The 18,904-nt window shown below is 44.0% G+C and overlaps 1 protein-coding gene and 3 pseudogenes across 1 annotated transcript; all 4 read left to right on the top strand.

The window, feature by feature from the left end:
* Positions 1-494: 494 nt before the first annotated feature.
* LOC117097976 lies at positions 495-2,379 on the top strand (annotated as a pseudogene).
* A 1,815-nt stretch (positions 2,380-4,194) lies between these two features.
* Positions 4,195-5,015, top strand: LOC117096950 (transcription factor BTF3-like). Its single transcript, XM_033234342.1, has one exon. It carries the CDS (start codon positions 4,276-4,278, stop codon positions 4,792-4,794), a length of 519 nt encoding a protein of 172 aa, XP_033090233.1. The 5' UTR covers positions 4,195-4,275; the 3' UTR covers positions 4,795-5,015.
* Positions 5,016-8,163: 3,148 nt separating this feature from the next.
* Positions 8,164-9,451, top strand: LOC117098118 (annotated as a pseudogene).
* Positions 9,452-11,588: 2,137 nt separating this feature from the next.
* On the top strand, positions 11,589-15,041 carry LOC117098117 (annotated as a pseudogene).
* Positions 15,042-18,904: the final 3,863 nt, after the last annotated feature.

The following is an 18,904-nucleotide window of genomic DNA, read 5'->3' as shown; positions in this document are numbered from 1 at the left end:
AAAAGCAAAGCTCGATGAGAAGGAACCCGCTGAAATCCATCCGACGTTGAAGCCTTTTTATCAATAATCTTTATAACTGACGCACTCAGCAAAATCCGGACACTGAGATCTCTTCAACTCAGTTTCTTCAGTCGAAGACTCTCAAGGGAAAGAAGTGAAGGGGAAAATGTATAGAAACATCAGCCAACAGCAATGTTTGTATCTTATTTGGATTTCAATTCAAACGTACACACTGGATAAACAATGTGTAAGGCAATTTAGGAAATGTGAACACTTGGGTGTTTGCTATTATTAAGAAACTATATTTTTAGATGTGATAATACTTTGGTTATTTTTAAAGGATTTGTTTCTCTAAGAAATACATGCGGTAAATATGTATAGATGAAATGATACGGGAACCGCTCAGAAGGCGGCGGGGAAGACGGTGAAGGCTGCAGCCCGCCGACCCATCCGGGCTCTAATCCGCTGTCTCTGGGTCCCCAGGCGCCCAGACTATGAACCTCTGCCCCGCGGTGTACGACGCCGCCCGCGACGGTAAGCTGCAACTGCTCCAGAAGCTGACAGGCGACGTGGCCAGCGCGGGGGGCGCCGCTGCTCATCCACCTGCTCTAATTGTTGGAGAAAGCGGAGTGCACCCCCAGCACGCTCCGGCCACCTGGACGCACTGGGATACCCGGTGAACCGGTGCAGCGCCAGGGTGGAGGCTGGTGGCTAGGGGCACTTCGATGGCGAGACCATCGAGGGCTCGCCACCGCTATGGGCCGCCTCTGCGGCCGGCCATCTGGACGTGGTGCGGAGCCTGCTGCGCCACAGGGCCTCGGCGAACCGCGGCACTGCCACATGTGCCTCATGATCTCGTGCTACAAGCGCCACCGAGAGATCGCCAGCTACCTGCTGGAGCAGTGCGCCCAAGTGAACCGGCACAGAGCCAGTGGCAACACTACCCTACAAGACTGAGCCGTGTCCGGCAGCCTGGAGAGCCTGCAGCTGCTGCTGGGGTACCAGACCTTCATGGAATTGCCTTCGCAGGACCCCGCTGCTGGCGCCAGCGTGACGGGCCACACTAGCATAGTGGAGTGCCTCATCTAGGAGCAGCCCAGCCAGGAGCAGGACGCGGGGAGAGAGGCCCAACCAGGGCTACCCCAAGAAGGCCCTCCACCAACCCGGGGTGCACGCAGCCTCAGGGACTCCATGCTGCAGCTCCTCCGCGGAGGAACCACTGAACGGGGAATCTTACGAAAGCTGCTGTCCCACCAGCCCGGAAGCTGTCGTGGAAACCTTGGGATTTCTGGGAGCCACATATTTGGAAAAGAAGCAAGATCTGCTTGGGATCCTTAAACACTGGAGACGAGCCATGGGGTCACCTGCCCAAACCAGAACCCCAGAAGCTGGTCTTGGACTATAGCTATTCCAGGGAGGTCCACACCACCGAGGAGTTGGAAGCACTGATAAGCCACCAGGATGAGATGCGCATACAGGCCCTGTTCATCTGTTAGCGAATTCTCTGAGCCTCTCACCCCTACACTTCCTGTTACATCCGTTGCTGGGGCACGGTGTAGACGAACTGCAGCAATTTCCAGCGCTGCATCCGCTTGCGGAAGTGGGACCTGGACGTGCAGCAGGTCAGCCAGCCTCTGAGCCCCATGACCGCCAGCAGCTTCCTCTCCTTCGCGGAACTCTTTCCTTACGTGCTGCAGGACCGGGCGGTCAAAGGCAGCTTGGGCATACAAATCGGCTTTGCAGACCTCATGGTGGTTCTCATGGAAGGGGTCTGGCAAATGGATCGTTTCCCGGACACAAGGAGCTGCAGCTGCCCAAGGAGCCTGAAGACGCGGCCCAGTTCACCAAGGCGCTGGACATCATCCTCCACCTGCTCTATCTGTTGGAGAAAGTGGAGTGCACCCCTAGCCAGGAGCACCTGAAGCACCAGACCGTCGACCACCTGCTCAAGTGTGCGCCCAGAGGCAAGAACGGCTTCACCCCTCTGCACATGGCTGTGGTCAAGGACACCACAAATGTGTACCACAAATGGAGGCAGATTCACCTCCCTGCACGAGGTCAAAGTGCTGCTCAACTGCGGGCCGACCCAGAGAGCAGGTCCTTTGACAACAACACCCGGCTGCACATGGCAGCCCAGAACAACTGCCTGGCAATCATGAACCCCCTGATCCAAGCAGGGGCCCACACAGATGCCACCACAACGCCTTTAGGAAGATGGCCTATGAGCTGCTGGAGGACAAGCTGCTGGCCAGGGGCACCACGCAGCCCTTCAACTGCATGACCCTGCAATGCCCTGCAGCCCGGGCCCTGGACAAGAACAAGATCCCCTACAAAGGCTTCATCCTGGAAGAGCTGGAGGCTTTCATCCAACTGCACTGACTTGTCCAGAGTGTTTGCACCCTCCCCTCTTCCCTCTCCTGCTGAAGGGAGAAATGAGTTTTTTATATATATATTTCAAGTTGAAGAAATGCCTCTTTGTTTGTTTGTTTAAAGAAAGTTGTTGGTCAGCCTTCATAAGTGAATTTCAAGCAGTGAAGATTCTGTGGTGCCTGGGATGCTAAGGTACCACATAGAATGAGCTCTATCGTGTGAAGAGTTTGGTAAGCAAGATAAAGTCCATGGTGTTGCTCCCTAAAATGTGGGTGACCGTGTGTTTTTATAAAACTCCACTCTACTGCCTTTTAGAGGTGATATGGTTTGGCTGTGTCCCCACCCAAATCTCATCTTGAATTGTAGCTTCCATAATCCCCATGTGTCATGGAAGGGACCCGGTGGAAGGTAATTGAATCATGGGGACAGTTTTCCCGTGCTGAAAGTAAGTCTCAGGAGACCTGATGGTTTTGTAAAGGGCAGTTCCCCTGCACACGCTCTCTCACCTGCCACCATATAAGATGTGCCTTTGCTTCTCCTTTGCCTTCCACCATGATTGTGAGGCCTCCCCAGCCATGTGGAACTAAACCTCTTTTTCTTTATAAATTACCCAGTCAGTCTTTGATATGATTTCATTAACAGCATGAGAACAGACGAATACAACAGGCCTCCCAATTTTCTATCCTCATTAGAGACAGAACTGTTTTTCCAAACAGGAAATAAAGCCAAGCAGCAAAGCAGTGACATCAAAGCCTTTGATATCTAGTTCTTTCCCACCTAACAAGAACTAGCACAGTTGGTTTGGGCCTGGGTTACCATTTGCCAGGCCGCTCAGCCTTGCAAACCTCCCGCAGTCTCTCTTTTCCTCGTCGGCATAATTATAGGTAGCCCAAGCCACTTTTTTCAGCTTCTCTGAGGATGGGAATCCAGGTCTTCCTGAGAAAGGCCCTAGTACAGTACTAACTCCATAAATCCGCTAAGATGGTGAGTGTCAAAACCAACTTGCCAGCTAACGTTTGTACGAAGTCTCAACTCACCGTCTTTCAGTGTAAAGTGCCAGTACTGCTAGAGGACCTGCCCCAGCAAGATTTTCCTCAAGAGCCAGACTCCATAAGCCTTGGCAGGCAGGAGCAGATTCTCGGCCTGTCTGAAGAGCAGTGAACTGCAGAAGGGAAGCCATCTGGTGCATCCTCCTTGAGGCAGCCACAGCCCGGCCCTCAGGAGGAGCAGTGACAGTGGGTGCCCAGAAACGTCTGGCCCCTTGATGGAAACTAGGTCTCATTTGAATTTACGGTGTGTGCTAGGAAAGTATGTATTTATTTACAAGAAAAAGTTTTAACTCAGCCTAGGTGGGAAATGCCATCCCTGTCCCTTCCAAAGCACAAAAGAATTAGGCAGTTTAAATCCTGAGTCTCAGTGCTGGTGTTCAAATCATTAAAAATAAAATATTTGGCCGGGCACGGTGGCTCAAGCCTGTAATCCCAGCATTTTGGGAGGCCGAGACTGGCAGATCACGAGGTCAGGAGATCGAGACCATCCTGGCTAACACGGTGAAACCCCATCTCTACTAAAAAAAATACAAAAAACTAGCCGGGCGAGGTGGCGGGCGCCTGTAGTCCCAGCTACTCGGGAGGTTGAGGCAGGAGAATGGTGTAAACCCGGGAGGCGGAGCTTGCAGTGAGCTGAGATCCTGCCACTGCGCTCCAGCCTGGGTGACAGAGCGAGACTCCATCTCAAAAAAAAAAGAAAAGAAAATATTTGAAGAGGGAAACAAGAAATGATACAGTGACTGAGATTTGCTTCAAACTAACTTTGAGGGTGTGCGCCTAATCTCAGCTGGTCCACCCGAGACCCCCTGAGCACCAACCTTAGTCCCCCGTGCGGCCCCTTATTCACTCCGACAAGATGAAAGAAACAATCATGAACCAGGAAAACCTCACCAAACTGCAGGCACAAGTGCACATTGTTGGGAAAGGAACTACTCGCAGAAAGAGGAAGGTGGTTCATAGAACAGCCACAGCAGATGATAAAAAACTTCAGTTCTCCTTAAAGAAGTTAGGGGTAAACAATATCTCTGGTATTGAAGAGGTGAATATATTTACAAACCAAGGAACAGTGATCCACTTTAACAACCCTAAAGTTCAGGCATCTCTGGCAGCGAACACTTTCACCATTACAGGCCATGCTGAGACGAAGCAGCTGACAGAAATGCTACCGAGCATCTTAAACCAGCTTGGCGCAGATAGTCTGACTAGTTTAAGGAGACTGGCCGAAGCTCTGCCCAAACAATCTGTGGATGGAAAAGCACCCCTTGCTACTGGAGAGGGTGATGGTGATGAAGTTCCAGATCTTGTGGAGAATTTTGATGAGGCTTCCAAGAATGAGACAAACGGAATTGAGTCAACTTCTGAAGACAAAACTTGAAGAAGTTACTGGGAGCTGCTATTTTATATTATGACTGCTTTTTAAGAAATTTTTGTTTATGGATCTGATAAAATCTAGATCTCTAATACTTTTAAGCCCAAGCCCTTTGGACACTGCAGCTCCTTTCAGTTTTTGCTTATACACAATTCTTTCTTTGCAGCTAATTAAGCCAAAGAAGCCTGGGAATCAAGTTTGAAGCAAAGGTTAATAAAGTTCTTTGCCTAGTATACAAAATAGTAATAATAATAATAACTTTGAGGCCACATGTTTATAATGATTGAGGTTGGGTTATAGATACATTCAGTTGTTTATATGCTCTATTATGTGTATGTTTAAAACTTTACATAATTAAAATCTACCTAAAGGAGAAAGTATTGATTTTTTCTATTATTTGCTAAAAAGAGCCCAGATGCTTTTTTTAAATTTCAGAAATCCATATAAAATATACGGTTTTCCAGCTTCCCATTCTCAAAATTGTTATAAGTTCGGTCTGTTTGGTACTTCTTTTCACCATTCCAAGAGACGGTAACATGTTTTCTGGGCTTATGAACTTTCACCAGAAGGCTTTGCTCACACCTGAAGATATATTTAGATACAGTATCAAGAAGCAGACCGAGGTAGAAATTCTTTGAATGTCACCAATGTGCACCTTGAGTGGGGAATGGGGGGGAGTCTCCATGAGAAGGGGAGGGTTTGATTGCCGATAAGAAAATGAGGACTAGAAATAAGGAATCTCAAAATTTTCAGCGCAGCAAATGTCAACTGATGAAGACATGGCTAGCAGTCAGTTATTTATCACCACTGCAGAGATCAGTCATTTTTTATTTTATTAATACATAATATTACACATATTTATGGGGTACATATGTCCGTTACATGCTTAGAATGTGTAATGATCAAGCCAGGGTATTTGGGGTATCCATCACTTGAGCATTTATCAGTTGCCTATATTGGTATCATTTCAGGTACTCTCTTCTAATTATGTTGAAATATATTTAATATGGCTGCCAAGTATAGTCACCCTCGTCTGCTATCAAACATTAGAACTTATTCTATCTAACTGTATATTTACACCGTAACCAACCTCTCTTCATTTCCCCTCCCCTCCACCTACCCTTCCCAGTCTCTCTTATCTATTACTCTATTCTCTATGTCCATCAGATTAAGTCTTTGAGCTCCCTCATATGAGTAAGAACGTGCAGTCTTTGTCTTTCTGTGTCTGGCTTGTTTTCCTTAACATAACAACCTTCATTTGCATCCATGTTGCTGCAGATCACATTATTTCATTCTTTTTATGGTCAAACAATATTTCATTGTGTACATATACCACATTTTCATATTTTCTTTATCCATTCATTCATTGATGGACATTTAGGTTGATTTCATATTTTTACTGTTTTGAGTAGGTCTACAGTAGACATGCAAGTGCAGCTATCCCTTTGATATACTGATTTCTCTTCCTTTGGGTAGATACCTAGTAATGACATAGCTGGATCGTATAGTAGTTCTATGTTTAGATTTTTGAGAAATCTTCATACTGTTTTTCATAATGGTTGTACTAATTTACATTTGTACCATCAGTCTATAGGAGTTCTCTTTTCTCTGCATATTGCTTGCATGTTATTTTTTGTCTTTTTAATCATAGGCATTCTAACTGGGGTGAGACAATATCTCATTGTAATTTCAATTTGCATTTCCCTGATGATTAGTGATGCTGAGTATTTTTTCATATACCTCTTGGCCATTTGTATGTCTTTTTTTTTTTTTTTTTTTGGAGACAGAGTCTCACTCTGTTACTCAGGCTGGATTACAGTGGCACCATTATGGCCCACTGAAGCCTCGACTTCCAAGGCCAAAGCGATCCTCCTGCCTCAGTCTCTCAAGTAGCTGGGACCAAAGATGTTCACCACCATGCCCAGCTAATTTTTTTTCTTAATTTTTGGTAGAGACAGGGTCTCTCTATGTTGCCCAGGCTGGTCTTGAACTCCTGGGCTTAAGCAATCCTTCTGCTTCAGCTTCCCAAAGTGCTGGAATTACAGGCATAAACCACCATTCCTGGCCTTGTATGTCTTCTTTTAAGAAATGTCTATTCAAATCTTTTGCCTATTTTTAATGGGATATCTGTCTTTTTAGAGATCAGTATTTTTAAAATCAGATCCCTTGGTTTAACATCAGAGTGTTGTCCCCCAACTTCATTAATTACATTTATCACCACAAATCAATGTCACTTTATATAACATTTAAATACATCATTCCAGAAAACTTAAGAAAATAACTAGTTTGTGTTGAGGTTGTTATAAGAAGAGTCCTATTGATCCTTGTGCAAAGCATTAATGTTTCTGCAAGGAGAGTATGGGGGCAAGGGAGGAAGTTAGAGGCTCTTCCTTTAGAGATTCAGTAAGAATAAATAGATGACTTTATCAGTTAAGCTGATTTTGACTGGAATGAAAGAAGCCTCTTATTGGACTGGCTTAAACAAAAAGTGGAGTTTAGAGGAAGGGACACTACAGTGTCTCAGGGCAGAGCCAAAGAACAAAGGAAGCCAGGATACTGTTGGGCCCCAGGCCTTTTAGAACCTGGGATATGAAATATCACAGTTAGTCTCCCACCACCACAGCCTCTCACAAAATGCTGACCTTTTTTTCTCCCTTGATATCAGCCTTCTCCACATAATGGGAATCATAGATGCTGTCTGTACCTAGATTTGCAACCTGCAAACTCACCCAATGCTGAAGGAATGTTGTGTGTCTGGAAGGAATGAATCAGCAGTCTATAACAACGTTGTACAGAAATGTTGTTACCTCTGAGAGAACTGTTTCCCCTCTAAGGTTTTCAGTGTATGAACTCATATGTTCTCTAAGTAATGATCATTTGATCTCCTCTTTTCAATAATTAGTTTTATTGCTAGCTTATAAATCAATGTTATGCTAGTAAATGTCTAACAACTGACTCTCAAAAATTAAGAGAAAAGAGAAGGAAGAAAAAGAAAAAAGGCTTTAATTGTAATATTTGCCTGTTTGCCAGTATAAATACCTCCAATACCACCAATGTGAAGCTGCAACATGACGTCACTGAATGCAGAGATGGGGCCCAGTCAACAGTCCAGAGCCCATACAAACAGGATCCCGCAGTGCTGCTTATAATTTATTTAGCCTCTGGAGAGCAATGTTAAATAGCAGTGATAGCAGCAAGCAGCCTTTCCTTCATCCTGATGCTTTAGTATCCAGCTGCAAATAACTTGCTCCCTGTGTGCTCCATTTGATTACATGCTGGTGGGTTCCTGGAGCTCTGTATCTGGACTTAGAAAGAGGGAATGTTGGTCGTCGGCAAAGCCTGAGTCCTTTCCCCTCATTCTTTTCCCCAGACAGCATGAGCTTCACCACTTGCTCCATCTTCTCTACCAACTACAGGTCCCTGGGCTCTGTCCAGGTGCCCAGCTACATGCCCAGCTGGTCAGCATCACGGCCAGTGTCTATGCAGGTGCTCGGGGTTCTGGTTCCCAGAACTCCATGTCCTGCTCCACCAGCTTCAGGGGCCTCTTGGGGTCCAGGGGCCTGGCTGAGGGGATGGTCTGGGGTCTGGCAGGAATGGGAAGCATCCAGAACAAAGAGACCATGCAAGCCTGAACAACCACCTGGCCTCCTACCTGAACAGAATGAGGAGCCTGGAGACCAAGAACCGGAATCTGGAGAGCAAAATCCGGGAGCACCTGGAGAAGAAGGGACTGCAGGTCAGAGACTGGAGCCATTACTTCAAGACCATTGAGGACCTGAGGGCTCAGAACTTCGCAAATACTGTGGACAATGCCCGCATCATTCTGCAGATAGACAATGCCTTTCTTGCTGCTGATGACTTCAGAGTTAAGTATGAGACAGAGCTGACCATGTGCCAGTCTGTGGAGAGCGATGTCCATGGGCTCCACAAAGTCAATGATGACACCAGTGTCACTTGGCTGCAGCTGGAGACAGAGATCGAGGCTATCAAGGAGGAGTTGCTCTTCATGAAGAAGAACCATGAATAGAAAGTAAAAGGCCTACAAGCCCAGATTGCCAGTTCTGGGTTGACTGTGGAGGTAGATGCCCCCAAATCTCAGGACCACTCCAAGATCATGGCAGACATCCGGGCCCAATATGACGAGCTGTCTCAGAAGAACCGAGAGGAGCTGGACAAGTACTGTTCTCAGCAGATTGAGGAGAGCACCACAGTGGTCACCACACAGTCCCCTGAGATTGGAGCTGTTGAGATGACGCTCACATTGCTGAGACATACAGTCCAGTCCTTGGAGATCGACCTGGACTCCATGAGAAATCTGAAGGCCAGCTTGGATAACAACCTGAGGGAGGTGGAGGCCCGCTATGCCTTGCAGATGGTGCAGCTCAACAGGATCCTGCTGCACCTGAGGTCAGAGCTGGCACAGACCCAGACAGAGGGACAGCACCAGGCCCAGGAGTATGAGGCCCTGCTGGACATCAAGGTCAAGCTGGAGGCTGAGATCGCCACCTACCGCAGCCTGCTGGAAGATGGCAAGGCCTTCAATCTTGGTGATGCCCTGGACAGCAACACCTCCACGTAAACCATCCAAAGGACCAACACCCACTGGATAATGGATGGCAAAGTAGTGTTTGAGACCAACGACACCAACGTTCTGAGACTTTAAGCCAGCAGAAGCAGGGGACCCTTTAGGGAGCAGGAGGCCAATAAAAAGTCCAGAGGATAAAAAAGAAAGAAAGAGGGAGTGTGTCATTGTCAATTACAGATGCTGACCAAGGACTGGCGAGGAAAAGGTAGCTAAGCACAGCAGTGCCCCACATCTGCCCCACGGTGGGGACCATGCTCTCTGAGCGAACTGTTGAGATCCACAGTCTATTTTTACCTTTTCTAGGCTATAGACTACTTAGGGAGTGAGGAGACTTAATAATTAGGCAACTTATTTAAACTCCCTTTGCCTCAGTTTCCTAATAATTTAAACAGGGGTATTAGAATATACACCTGGTATGACTTTTATGAGGTTTAAATGAAATAAGTCGTGTTAGGCAACAAATCTAATGCCTCACACACAGTAAATGCTCAATAAATGTTTTAATATCCATTTTAGTTATTTGTCTTTTTCTCTTAAATACTGTCAACCATAATATTGGTTTAATATGGTCGATATTACACTTTTAAAATGTCCTTCTTGTCCTTGTTTTCTAAGTTCTTTTTGAAAAATAAAGAATGTTTTGTCATTTGCCTTTTGGGGATTTATTACTCAGTTTTTCTTATAGATCTAAGAAGAAAGAACATTCAGTAACTCAATATAAGCCAATAAACTTCCACCTCATGTCTCTGCCTCACATGCCCTTTCTCCATGAGTCCTGGCCTTTTTCCAGCTGGGCTGACTCCCCCATCTAGCCATGCTCATCAACAGTTTTCTTTCTGGCCACTCCTCCCACTCTCTCAATTACAGCCCCCGGCACCAGCCCTCCACAGAAGCACCCTTGCAGCCAATACAAAATACCTTGATCACAGTAGTCTGTGAATAGAAAGTATTCTATTCACAAGTATCAGGTTGTTTTTGGCTGGAAAAAAACAAAAATTTAAGCATAGCTCCTAAAACATTGTGTTACACAAAGTGGGAAGGGGTATTATTTAAAAACACAAGTAACTTAAGTAGCTTTTTCCTGGCAAGAAAATAGAAAAAAGAGACTTAATTCACTCTATGTAAAAAGAAAGAATCTGAGTTTTGGGGGAGGAAGTTGAGTTTGTCGAGTTGCCTGGGAGCAGCCCAGGAAGGAAAGGAAGCTGTCCAGAGGGACAGCCAGGTGGCAGAGACAAAAGCAATGACTGCAGGCAGGGGTTCCATCTGGAATCATGGTTAGAATGGTTATGAGATTTTTTCTAAACCTGAGTATTTAACATCCGGAAATGAGTATTTAATATGCAATACATATCCCATCATCCTGAAAACATGACAAGATCTGCCAAGTTCACAGCATTATATGTTCAGAGTACTTTCTAGAGAGAAGAGAAGATATTCGGTGGGGTCTCACTGTTGCCTTCTCCTGCTGATCCAAACAAACGGATGCAAAAGGACTGTATAGGGAGGTAACCAAAAGTAACATCAAAAAAAATGTCATTTTCCTTAATTCAGCATCTAGGAAATTCCCACATGATGGAGGTATATTGGTTAGAGTTCTCCAGAGACAGAACCAATAGAATAGATATATATATAGGTAGGTAGGTATATAAGAGAGGATTTATTAAGGGAATTGATTGGCTCATGCAATTACAGAGCCTGAGAAGTCCCATGATAGGCTGTCTGCAAGCTGGAGAACCAGGGGAGCCAGTAGCATGGCTGTCCAAGGCTGAAGGCCTCACAACCAGGAAAGTTCATGGTGTAACTCTCAGTCTGAGGCTGAAGGCCTGAGAGCCCAGGGGACTGCTGGCGCCAGTTCCTAAGTTCAAGGCCTAAGACCCTAGAGTTCTGATGTCCACGGACAGGAGAAAAGAGACATCCCAGTTCCAGAATATCCTTTTTGGAAAAACGAATTCACCTTTCCTCTGCCTTTTTGTCCTATCTAGGCACCCTGCTGATTGGATGGTGCCCACCCACAATGAGGGTGGATCTTCCCCAGTCAGTCCCCGGATTCGCACACAAACATACTTTGACAGACACACTCAGAAATGGTGCTTCACCAGCTATCCAGTCAGTTAACATCTGAAAGTAACCATCACAGGAGGTAAGGGCTAGCAGAAGGTCTGGCCTGTGGACCAGAACTGGTGTCCTTAGAGGACCAGCCATTCTTCCAGTTTCCATGAATTGGGAATGTCCAGCAGATCCCCAGAGCCTATTCTCTCCTACTTCTGCCTCTCAGCAACGGCAGCCGGAGGTGAAGGGGGAGCATCCAGGACACAGAATACATGGGTGAGTATCTTGGGCTCATCAATTAGACATGAAATTTCAGAGGCTTTGGAACCAATGCAACTCTATCCTCCATAGGGCCTAGGTAAAATGAGGCTGAGACCTATGGGATTGCATTCCAAGGAGGTTGGGCATTCTTAGTCACAGGGTAAGATAGGAGGTCAGCCCAAAATACAGGTCCCAAAGACCTTGCTGGTAAATCAGTTTGCTATAAAGAAGCTGGCCAAATACCAACAAAATGAAAATGGTGATGAAAGTCACTGTTGGTCGTGTTCAATGCTCATTATATGCTAATTATAATATATTAGCATGCTAAAAGACACTCCCACCAGCACCATGACAGTTTACAAATGCCATGGCAAGGTCAGGGAGTCATCCTATATGGTCTAAAATGGGGGGAACCCTCAGTTCTGGGAATTGCCCACCCCTTTCCTGGAAAACTCATGAATAATCCATCTCTTGTTTAGCACATAATCAAGAAAATACCATCAAAATGGCCAACCAGCAGCTCTCAAGGCTGCTCTACCTGTGGAGTAAACTTTTTTTTTTTTTTTTTTGAGACAAGTTCCGCTCTGTCCTGCAGGCTGGAGTGCAGTGGCCGGATCTCAGCTCACTGCAAGCTCCGCCTCCCGGGTTCGCGCCATTCTCCTGCCTCAGCCTCCCGAGTAGCTGGGACTACAGGCGCCCGCCACCTCACCGGGCTAACTTTTTTGTATTTTTAGTAGAGACGGGGTTTCACTGTGTTAGCCAGGATGGTCTCTATCTCCTGACCTCGTGATCCGCCCGCCTGGGCCTCCCAAAGTGCTGGGATTACAGGCGTGAGCCACCGTGCCCCGCCCCCATTCTTTATTCCTTTACTTTCTTAATAAACTTGCTTTCACTTTACTCTATGGACTTGCCCCGAATTCTTTCTTGCACGAGGTCCAAGAACCCTCTCTTAGAGTCTGGATGGAGATCCATTTCCTGTAACCGAAAGATTTTTCCACAGTGGACACACCTTAGGTCATTAGCGAGGGCAAAGAGGGAGGTGGTGGTGACAGCATTGTGGGTCACATCACTTGGAACCTCTGGATTAGATCATACCTATTCAGACTTTCCTCTAGCAGAGTACAGTTCCATTTGATGAGAAATGATGCCTTCATGAGCTCTGAATTCATCTACATTAATCTCTTGGTTACTGCCTGACTCACTGAATAGGGAAAGCCTATCGCTTCCTGTTGTCTCATCTATCCCATGATGCATTTGAAGCAAAATTGTGCCAACGTGAGAAAATATGGAGATTCAAAACATTATCCAGACAAATGTAATGAGTCACCTTGTTTTTGAAACTCTGCCTAGTTTGTGAAGGTCAGATGCTATTGGTTTATCATTTCTGCCAGCATTATCAAAAAAAGGAAGAAAAGAAGAATAAAGCTGAAATGGTTGCTCACTGATTATGAGAAGCAAAAGTAGATCTGTTTAAAAATATGTAATAGTCATTGCTGAGGTTTATTTACTTAATCTTCATCAATTTGTAACATTAAGGAGGTATAACCTGCAGACTGGGCATGGTGGCTCATGCCGGTAATCCCAGCACTTTGGGAGGCCCAGGCGGGCAGATCACTTGAGGTCAGGAGTTTGAGACCAGCCTGGCCAACATGGCAAACCCCTGTCTCTACAAAAATACAAAAATTAACTGGGTGTGGTGGTGTGCACCTGTAATCCCATCTGATTGGGAGGATGAGGCAAGAGAATTGCTTGAACCTGGGAGGTGGAGGTTGCAGTGAGCTGAGATCACACCACTGCACTCCAGCCTGGGCAACAGAGTGAAAAAGACTCTGTCTCAAAATAAACAAACAAAAAATCGTTTTTACTATACCCGATAACAATGCTTGAAAAACAAAATTATTTCTTTTTTGAAAGATAGAGGGTTTGAGGTCAATCTGATTTAACTGTTATTTTGTAGTAATCAGATCTTCTAGAAGTCGTTTGATGGCAGCTATGATGTCATGCATTTTGGAGTCAGAGGTGTTAATGACTTCCTGGAAAAACTTAAGGGAAATTTTATGCTTATGAATCTGATTGAGGATTGTTTGCACAAAATTGACTAAGTTGATAAATATAATACAAAAAGTATTATCTGAATCCTGAAAAAAGACTGTTTGAAGTCAATCTCCTTAAATATACTCAAGCGAAAAAAATGTGCAAAATAATGTATATGCAGTACTAAATTTATATATGGGTGAAATACAAGCATATATATATACAAATATAGAATACCTTTGGAAGAATCCTCAAGCAATTGGTAACAGGAGTCCTTTTCAGGGAGAATGAATAAATGGGGAGTGTCAGGAAACAGTTTCATTATGTGGCATTTTAAATATTGGACCCCACGCATTTATTAGCTAGTTAAAAAAGTCTGAAGCCTTTCTGCGCTACCCACAGAGGAGTCCATAAAGCGTTGTTCTGGATTCCCCTCGTAACTTAAAGCGAAACTTTCACAGTGTCCAGAGCCCTTGATGTCCTGCAAACGGAGGATGTCCTTGCAGCAGGAACCCACTTAGGTGGCACCAATCTTGACTTCCAGATGGAACAGTAAAAGGAAAAGTGATGGCATCTATAACATAAATCTGAAGAGGACCTGGGAGAAGCTTCTGGCAGCTCATGCCACTGTTGCCATTGAAAACGCTGCAGATGTCAGTGTTCTATCCTCCAGGAATAATGGCCAGAGGGCTGTGCTGAAGTTTGCTGCTGCTACTGGAGTCACTCCAATTGTTGGCCGCTTCATTCCTGGAACCTTCACTAACCAGATCCAGGCAGCTTTCTGGAAGCCATGGCTTCCTGTAGTTACTGACCCCAGGGCTGACCACCAGCCTCTCACAGAGGCATCTTATGTTAACCTACCTACCACTGCTCTGTAACACAGATTCTCCTCTGCGCTATGTGGACATTGCCATCCCATGCAACAACAAGGGAGCTCATTCAGTGAATTTGATGTGGTGGATGCCGGCTCGGGAAGGTCTGCGCATGCGCGGCACCATTTCCCATGAACACCCGTGAGAGGTCATGCCTCATCTCTCCTTCTACAGAGATCCTGAAGAGATTAAAAAAGAAGAGCTGGCTGCTGCTGAAGAGGCTCTGACCAAGGAGGAATTTCAGGGTGAATGTACTGCTTCAGCTCCTGAGTTCACTGCTACTCAGCCCGAGGTTGCAGACTGGTCTGAAGACGTGCAGGTGCCCTCTGTGACTATTCAGCAGTTCCCTACTGAAGACTGGAGTGCTCAGCCTGCCATGGAAGACTGGTCTGCAGCTCCCAGTGCTCACTCAGGCCACTGAATGGGTAAAAGCAACCACTGAATGGTCTTAAGTTGCCCTTGCACAGGCTCTTAAGCAACATGGAAATAAAGTTAATGGAAAATAAATATCAGTTTCTTAAAAAAAAAAAAAAAAAGTCTGAAGCACAAAAAATCTCAAAATATATATATAGCACATGAAAGATTATAAATATTTACAAAAAATAAAGTTTAAAGAGGGAGAACATTTTTATAGGAAAATAATAAAAAGTTTTTTTGAAATGTCATCTTACACAATTAAAAACTAATTAAAATTAGTTTAACTTTACATTAGCTATAACAAAGGTTAGCTGATCATTGCAACTGAGCACAACTCTTTCAGCTGAACAAAGACTGAATCAAGTAATTTTTCTAACATAATTGGATAAAACCTCCAATCCTAATTTGTGGTTAACTTTAGTGCAAAACCATAAACAGGATGCTTTTGGCATGAATGTTTCCATTTTTCCAAAGGCCTCTCTTAGTCTTTGATACTTAAATCTTTCTCCTAGGAAGAAATATAGATTCATTTCACCTTGCTATTGATTTGGAAGGTTGTCCACAAACCTAAGAAATTGCTCCCTAATGCAATTTCTTAAAAAGGAATGTCTTCACTTGTTGAGGGAGAACATTTACTGCTAGATAATCTACCCACACTAAGAGACCACAGGTTCAGTAAAGAGTGGATCTGGCCACTAATCCTAGAAATTACTCCCTCATTACTGAGGAAACTTATAAAGAAAATAGAAACAATCTTCAGGCAATGCTACTTCAGAACCAAGTGAGGAGGTCATAGAACTGAGATGTTGCTTAAGTAACATGTCTCAGAATGTGACAAATACTTGATACCTGTTAATGTGAATTTTTCACATTTTCACCTGGATGCAAATCTGAAAGTTGAAGTTTAAGATCATTTGTGCCCTTAAAGCAGACTATACCTGGGTGACTGTGGCAGGAATACTCAGGAGCCCCAGGCAGGCATTAAGATGGTAATGACTTGGGGATGAAAAGGAGGTAAGGAGAGCCCTAGTTGGTTTTTCTTAAGTATCAAAAAGACGACTAGAAAAAAAAGTGCCTGCCTGTTTTGAGGTTGGAAATCTTAACACAGAAAACACAAGGAGTCGAATGCAAGCAAACACTCCTTAGACCAGTTCAGAAAAGCTGGAACTGCTTAAATTGAAACCCTCACAGCTGAATCAGAAAGGATTGCGAATGTTGATTGGATATTTGATTATATTAAGGAATTATTCATTTTTTATGTATGATAATGGCATCATAATTACATTTTCCTAAGTACATTTCATTTACAGATATTCACAAGAATTTGTGAATGAAATGATATGATGTGTAAGATTTGATCTTGAATAATCTGGGGGCAGGGGGTTGGCCATTGTCGCTATTACTGAAGCTGAATGATGGGTACATGTGGATTCATTATACAAGTCTCCATTTTTGTATGTTTAAAATTTTCCATGAAAAAACACAACTGAGGCACATTTTACTTCTACTTTTTCATTTATTGAAGCTGGTCTTAGAAACGTAGGAGAAGGAAGCCAAAGGCAAACTGTGAGACACTTGGAAGACACTAACCAAAGTTCTAATGGCCAGAGTTGAGAAGGACAAAGCAAAATAAAAAGCATTTTTGAGGCTGCCCAACAGGTCTTCAGGAATCTTGGTACAATAGGACAGGAGTTAGGAATAAGTTAAAGGGCAGGCAGAACACACAAAAAAAGTGGCTTAAAACGGAAAGTGTTTTTTTTTTTTTAAGTTTTGTTTTTAATTGACAAATAATTGTATATATTTGTGGGGTACTGCATGATGTTCTCACACATGTGTACATTGTGGAATGATCAAATCAGGTTAATTAACGTATTCATCACCTCAAATACTCAGCACTTATTTTTGCTTAGATATAGAATACATTTTTTAACTTTTATTTTAAGTTCAGGGGTACATGCACAGGTTTGTTATGCAGGTAAACTAGCCTCCTGGGGTTTCTTTATCACATTATTGAAGACGGAGGTAAGTGTCTCAGGGCTGTCAGAGTGGCCCTGTAGCCCTCAGGGATCCAGTAGCCTTCAGCAGTGCAGGCTCATTCCAGTTCACTGTTTTCCCAGACCCTTGGGCAACCCCTCATCCCTGTGGCCCAATCGTCTGCACTACAGGCAGCAGGGGTGCAGGAACAGACCAAAAAGTAGGCAATGAGGGAGAACCAGCTGTCCATTAAGGGAGGTTCCTAGAAGCTGCCATGCTAAGGGCTGAGATAGATGCATGCAGCATCTATACATACATTTTAAAGGCATAACAGAATCTGCCACCTATGAGAAGCAACAGCATTCCACTAAATTCTACACCAACATTTGCAGGCTGCCCAAAGACCTCTTAAGGGGCAGAACATCTCATCATTTTGCTTCCTATGAAAAGAGCAAGGCCTGCACAAGAGCCTTTGCCTTCAGTCAGTTTCTTTTTTTTTCTTTTTTTTTTTTTTAGTGTACTGTATTTCTGTCGTTATGTCTGTGGGGAATCACCACATTGGCTTCCACAATGGTTGAACCAATTTACACCCCCACCAACAGTATATAAGCATTCCTTTTTCTCCACAACCTCACCAGCATCTGTTACTTTTTGATGTTTTAATAATAGCCATTCTGACTAGTGTGAGATGGTATGTCATTGTGGTTTTGATTTGCATTTCTCTAATACTCATTGATGTTGAGCTTATTTTCATCTGCTTGTTGGCCACATGTATGTCTTCTCTAGAAAAACTTCTGTTAATGTCGTTTGCCACTTTCTAATGAGGTTGTTTGGTTTTTTCTTGTACACTTAAGTTCCTTATAGATGCTGGATATTAGACCTTTGTCAGACGCATAGCTTGCAAAACTTTGCTCTCATTCTTTAGGTTGCCTGTTCACTCTGTTGATAGTTTATTTTGCTGTGCAGAAGCTCTTTAGCTTAATTTGATCCCATTTGTCCATTTTTGCTTTTGTTGCAATTGCTTCTCACCATCTTTATCATGAACTCTTTGCCCATGCCTATGTCCTGAATGGTATTGCCTAGATTGTCTTCCAAGGTTTTTATAGTTTGGGGTTTTACATTTAAATCTTTCACTATATGGAGTTGATTTTTGTATGTGATGTAAGGAATGGGTCTGGTTTCAATCTTCTGCATATGGCTAGCCAGTTATCCCAGTATTATTTATTGAAAAAGGAATCCTTTCTCCATTGCTTGCTTTTGTCAGGTTTATCAACGATCAAATAGTTGTGGGTATGTGGTCTTGTTGCTGGGTTCTCTAATCTGTTCCATTGGTCTATATGTCTGTTTTTGTACCAGTACCATGCTGTTTTGGTACTGACACAAACTATACTACTGTAGCCTTGTAGTGCAGTTTGAAGTCGGGTATTGTGATGTCTCCAGCTTTGTTCTTTTTGCTTAGCCTTGGCTAAAAAATAGCCTAGGTTATTCAGGTTCTTTTATGGTTCCATATGAATTTCAAAATAGTTTTGTCTAGTTCTATGAGGAGTCTCAGTGGTAGTTTAATAGGAATAGCACTGAATCTATAAATTGCTTTGGACAGTACGGCCATTTTAACAAATTGATTCTTCCTTTTCATGAGCGTGGAATGTTTTTCCATTTGTTTGTGTCATCTCTGATTTCTTTAAACAGTGGTTTGTAGTTCTCATCGAGAACTTTCACCTCCCTTAATTAGCTATATTCCTAGGTATTTTATTCTTTTTGTGGCCATTGTGAATGGGAGTTCATTCCTGATTTGGCTGTCAGCTTGACTCTTGTTAGTATACAAGAATGCTAGTGATTTTTGTACATTTATGTTGTATCCTGAAAATTTGTCCAGTGTTAGGGAAGGGCAATGAGTCCCCTGAAATAAAGTTGTGGAGATCAA

This window comes from Trachypithecus francoisi, unplaced genomic scaffold (genome assembly GCF_009764315.1).
Source record: "Trachypithecus francoisi isolate TF-2019V2 unplaced genomic scaffold, Tfra_2.0 Lachesis_group15, whole genome shotgun sequence".
Lineage (NCBI taxonomy): Eukaryota > Metazoa > Chordata > Mammalia > Primates > Cercopithecidae > Trachypithecus > Trachypithecus francoisi.
Note: the sequence above shows the minus strand (reverse complement) of the source record. Positions and strands in the feature narration are given on the sequence as shown.

Coding starts and splice junctions, on each gene's coding strand:
- LOC117096950 (XM_033234342.1), top strand. CDS start 4,276: ATGAAAGAAACAATCATGAACCAGGAAAACCTCACCAAACTGCAGGCA.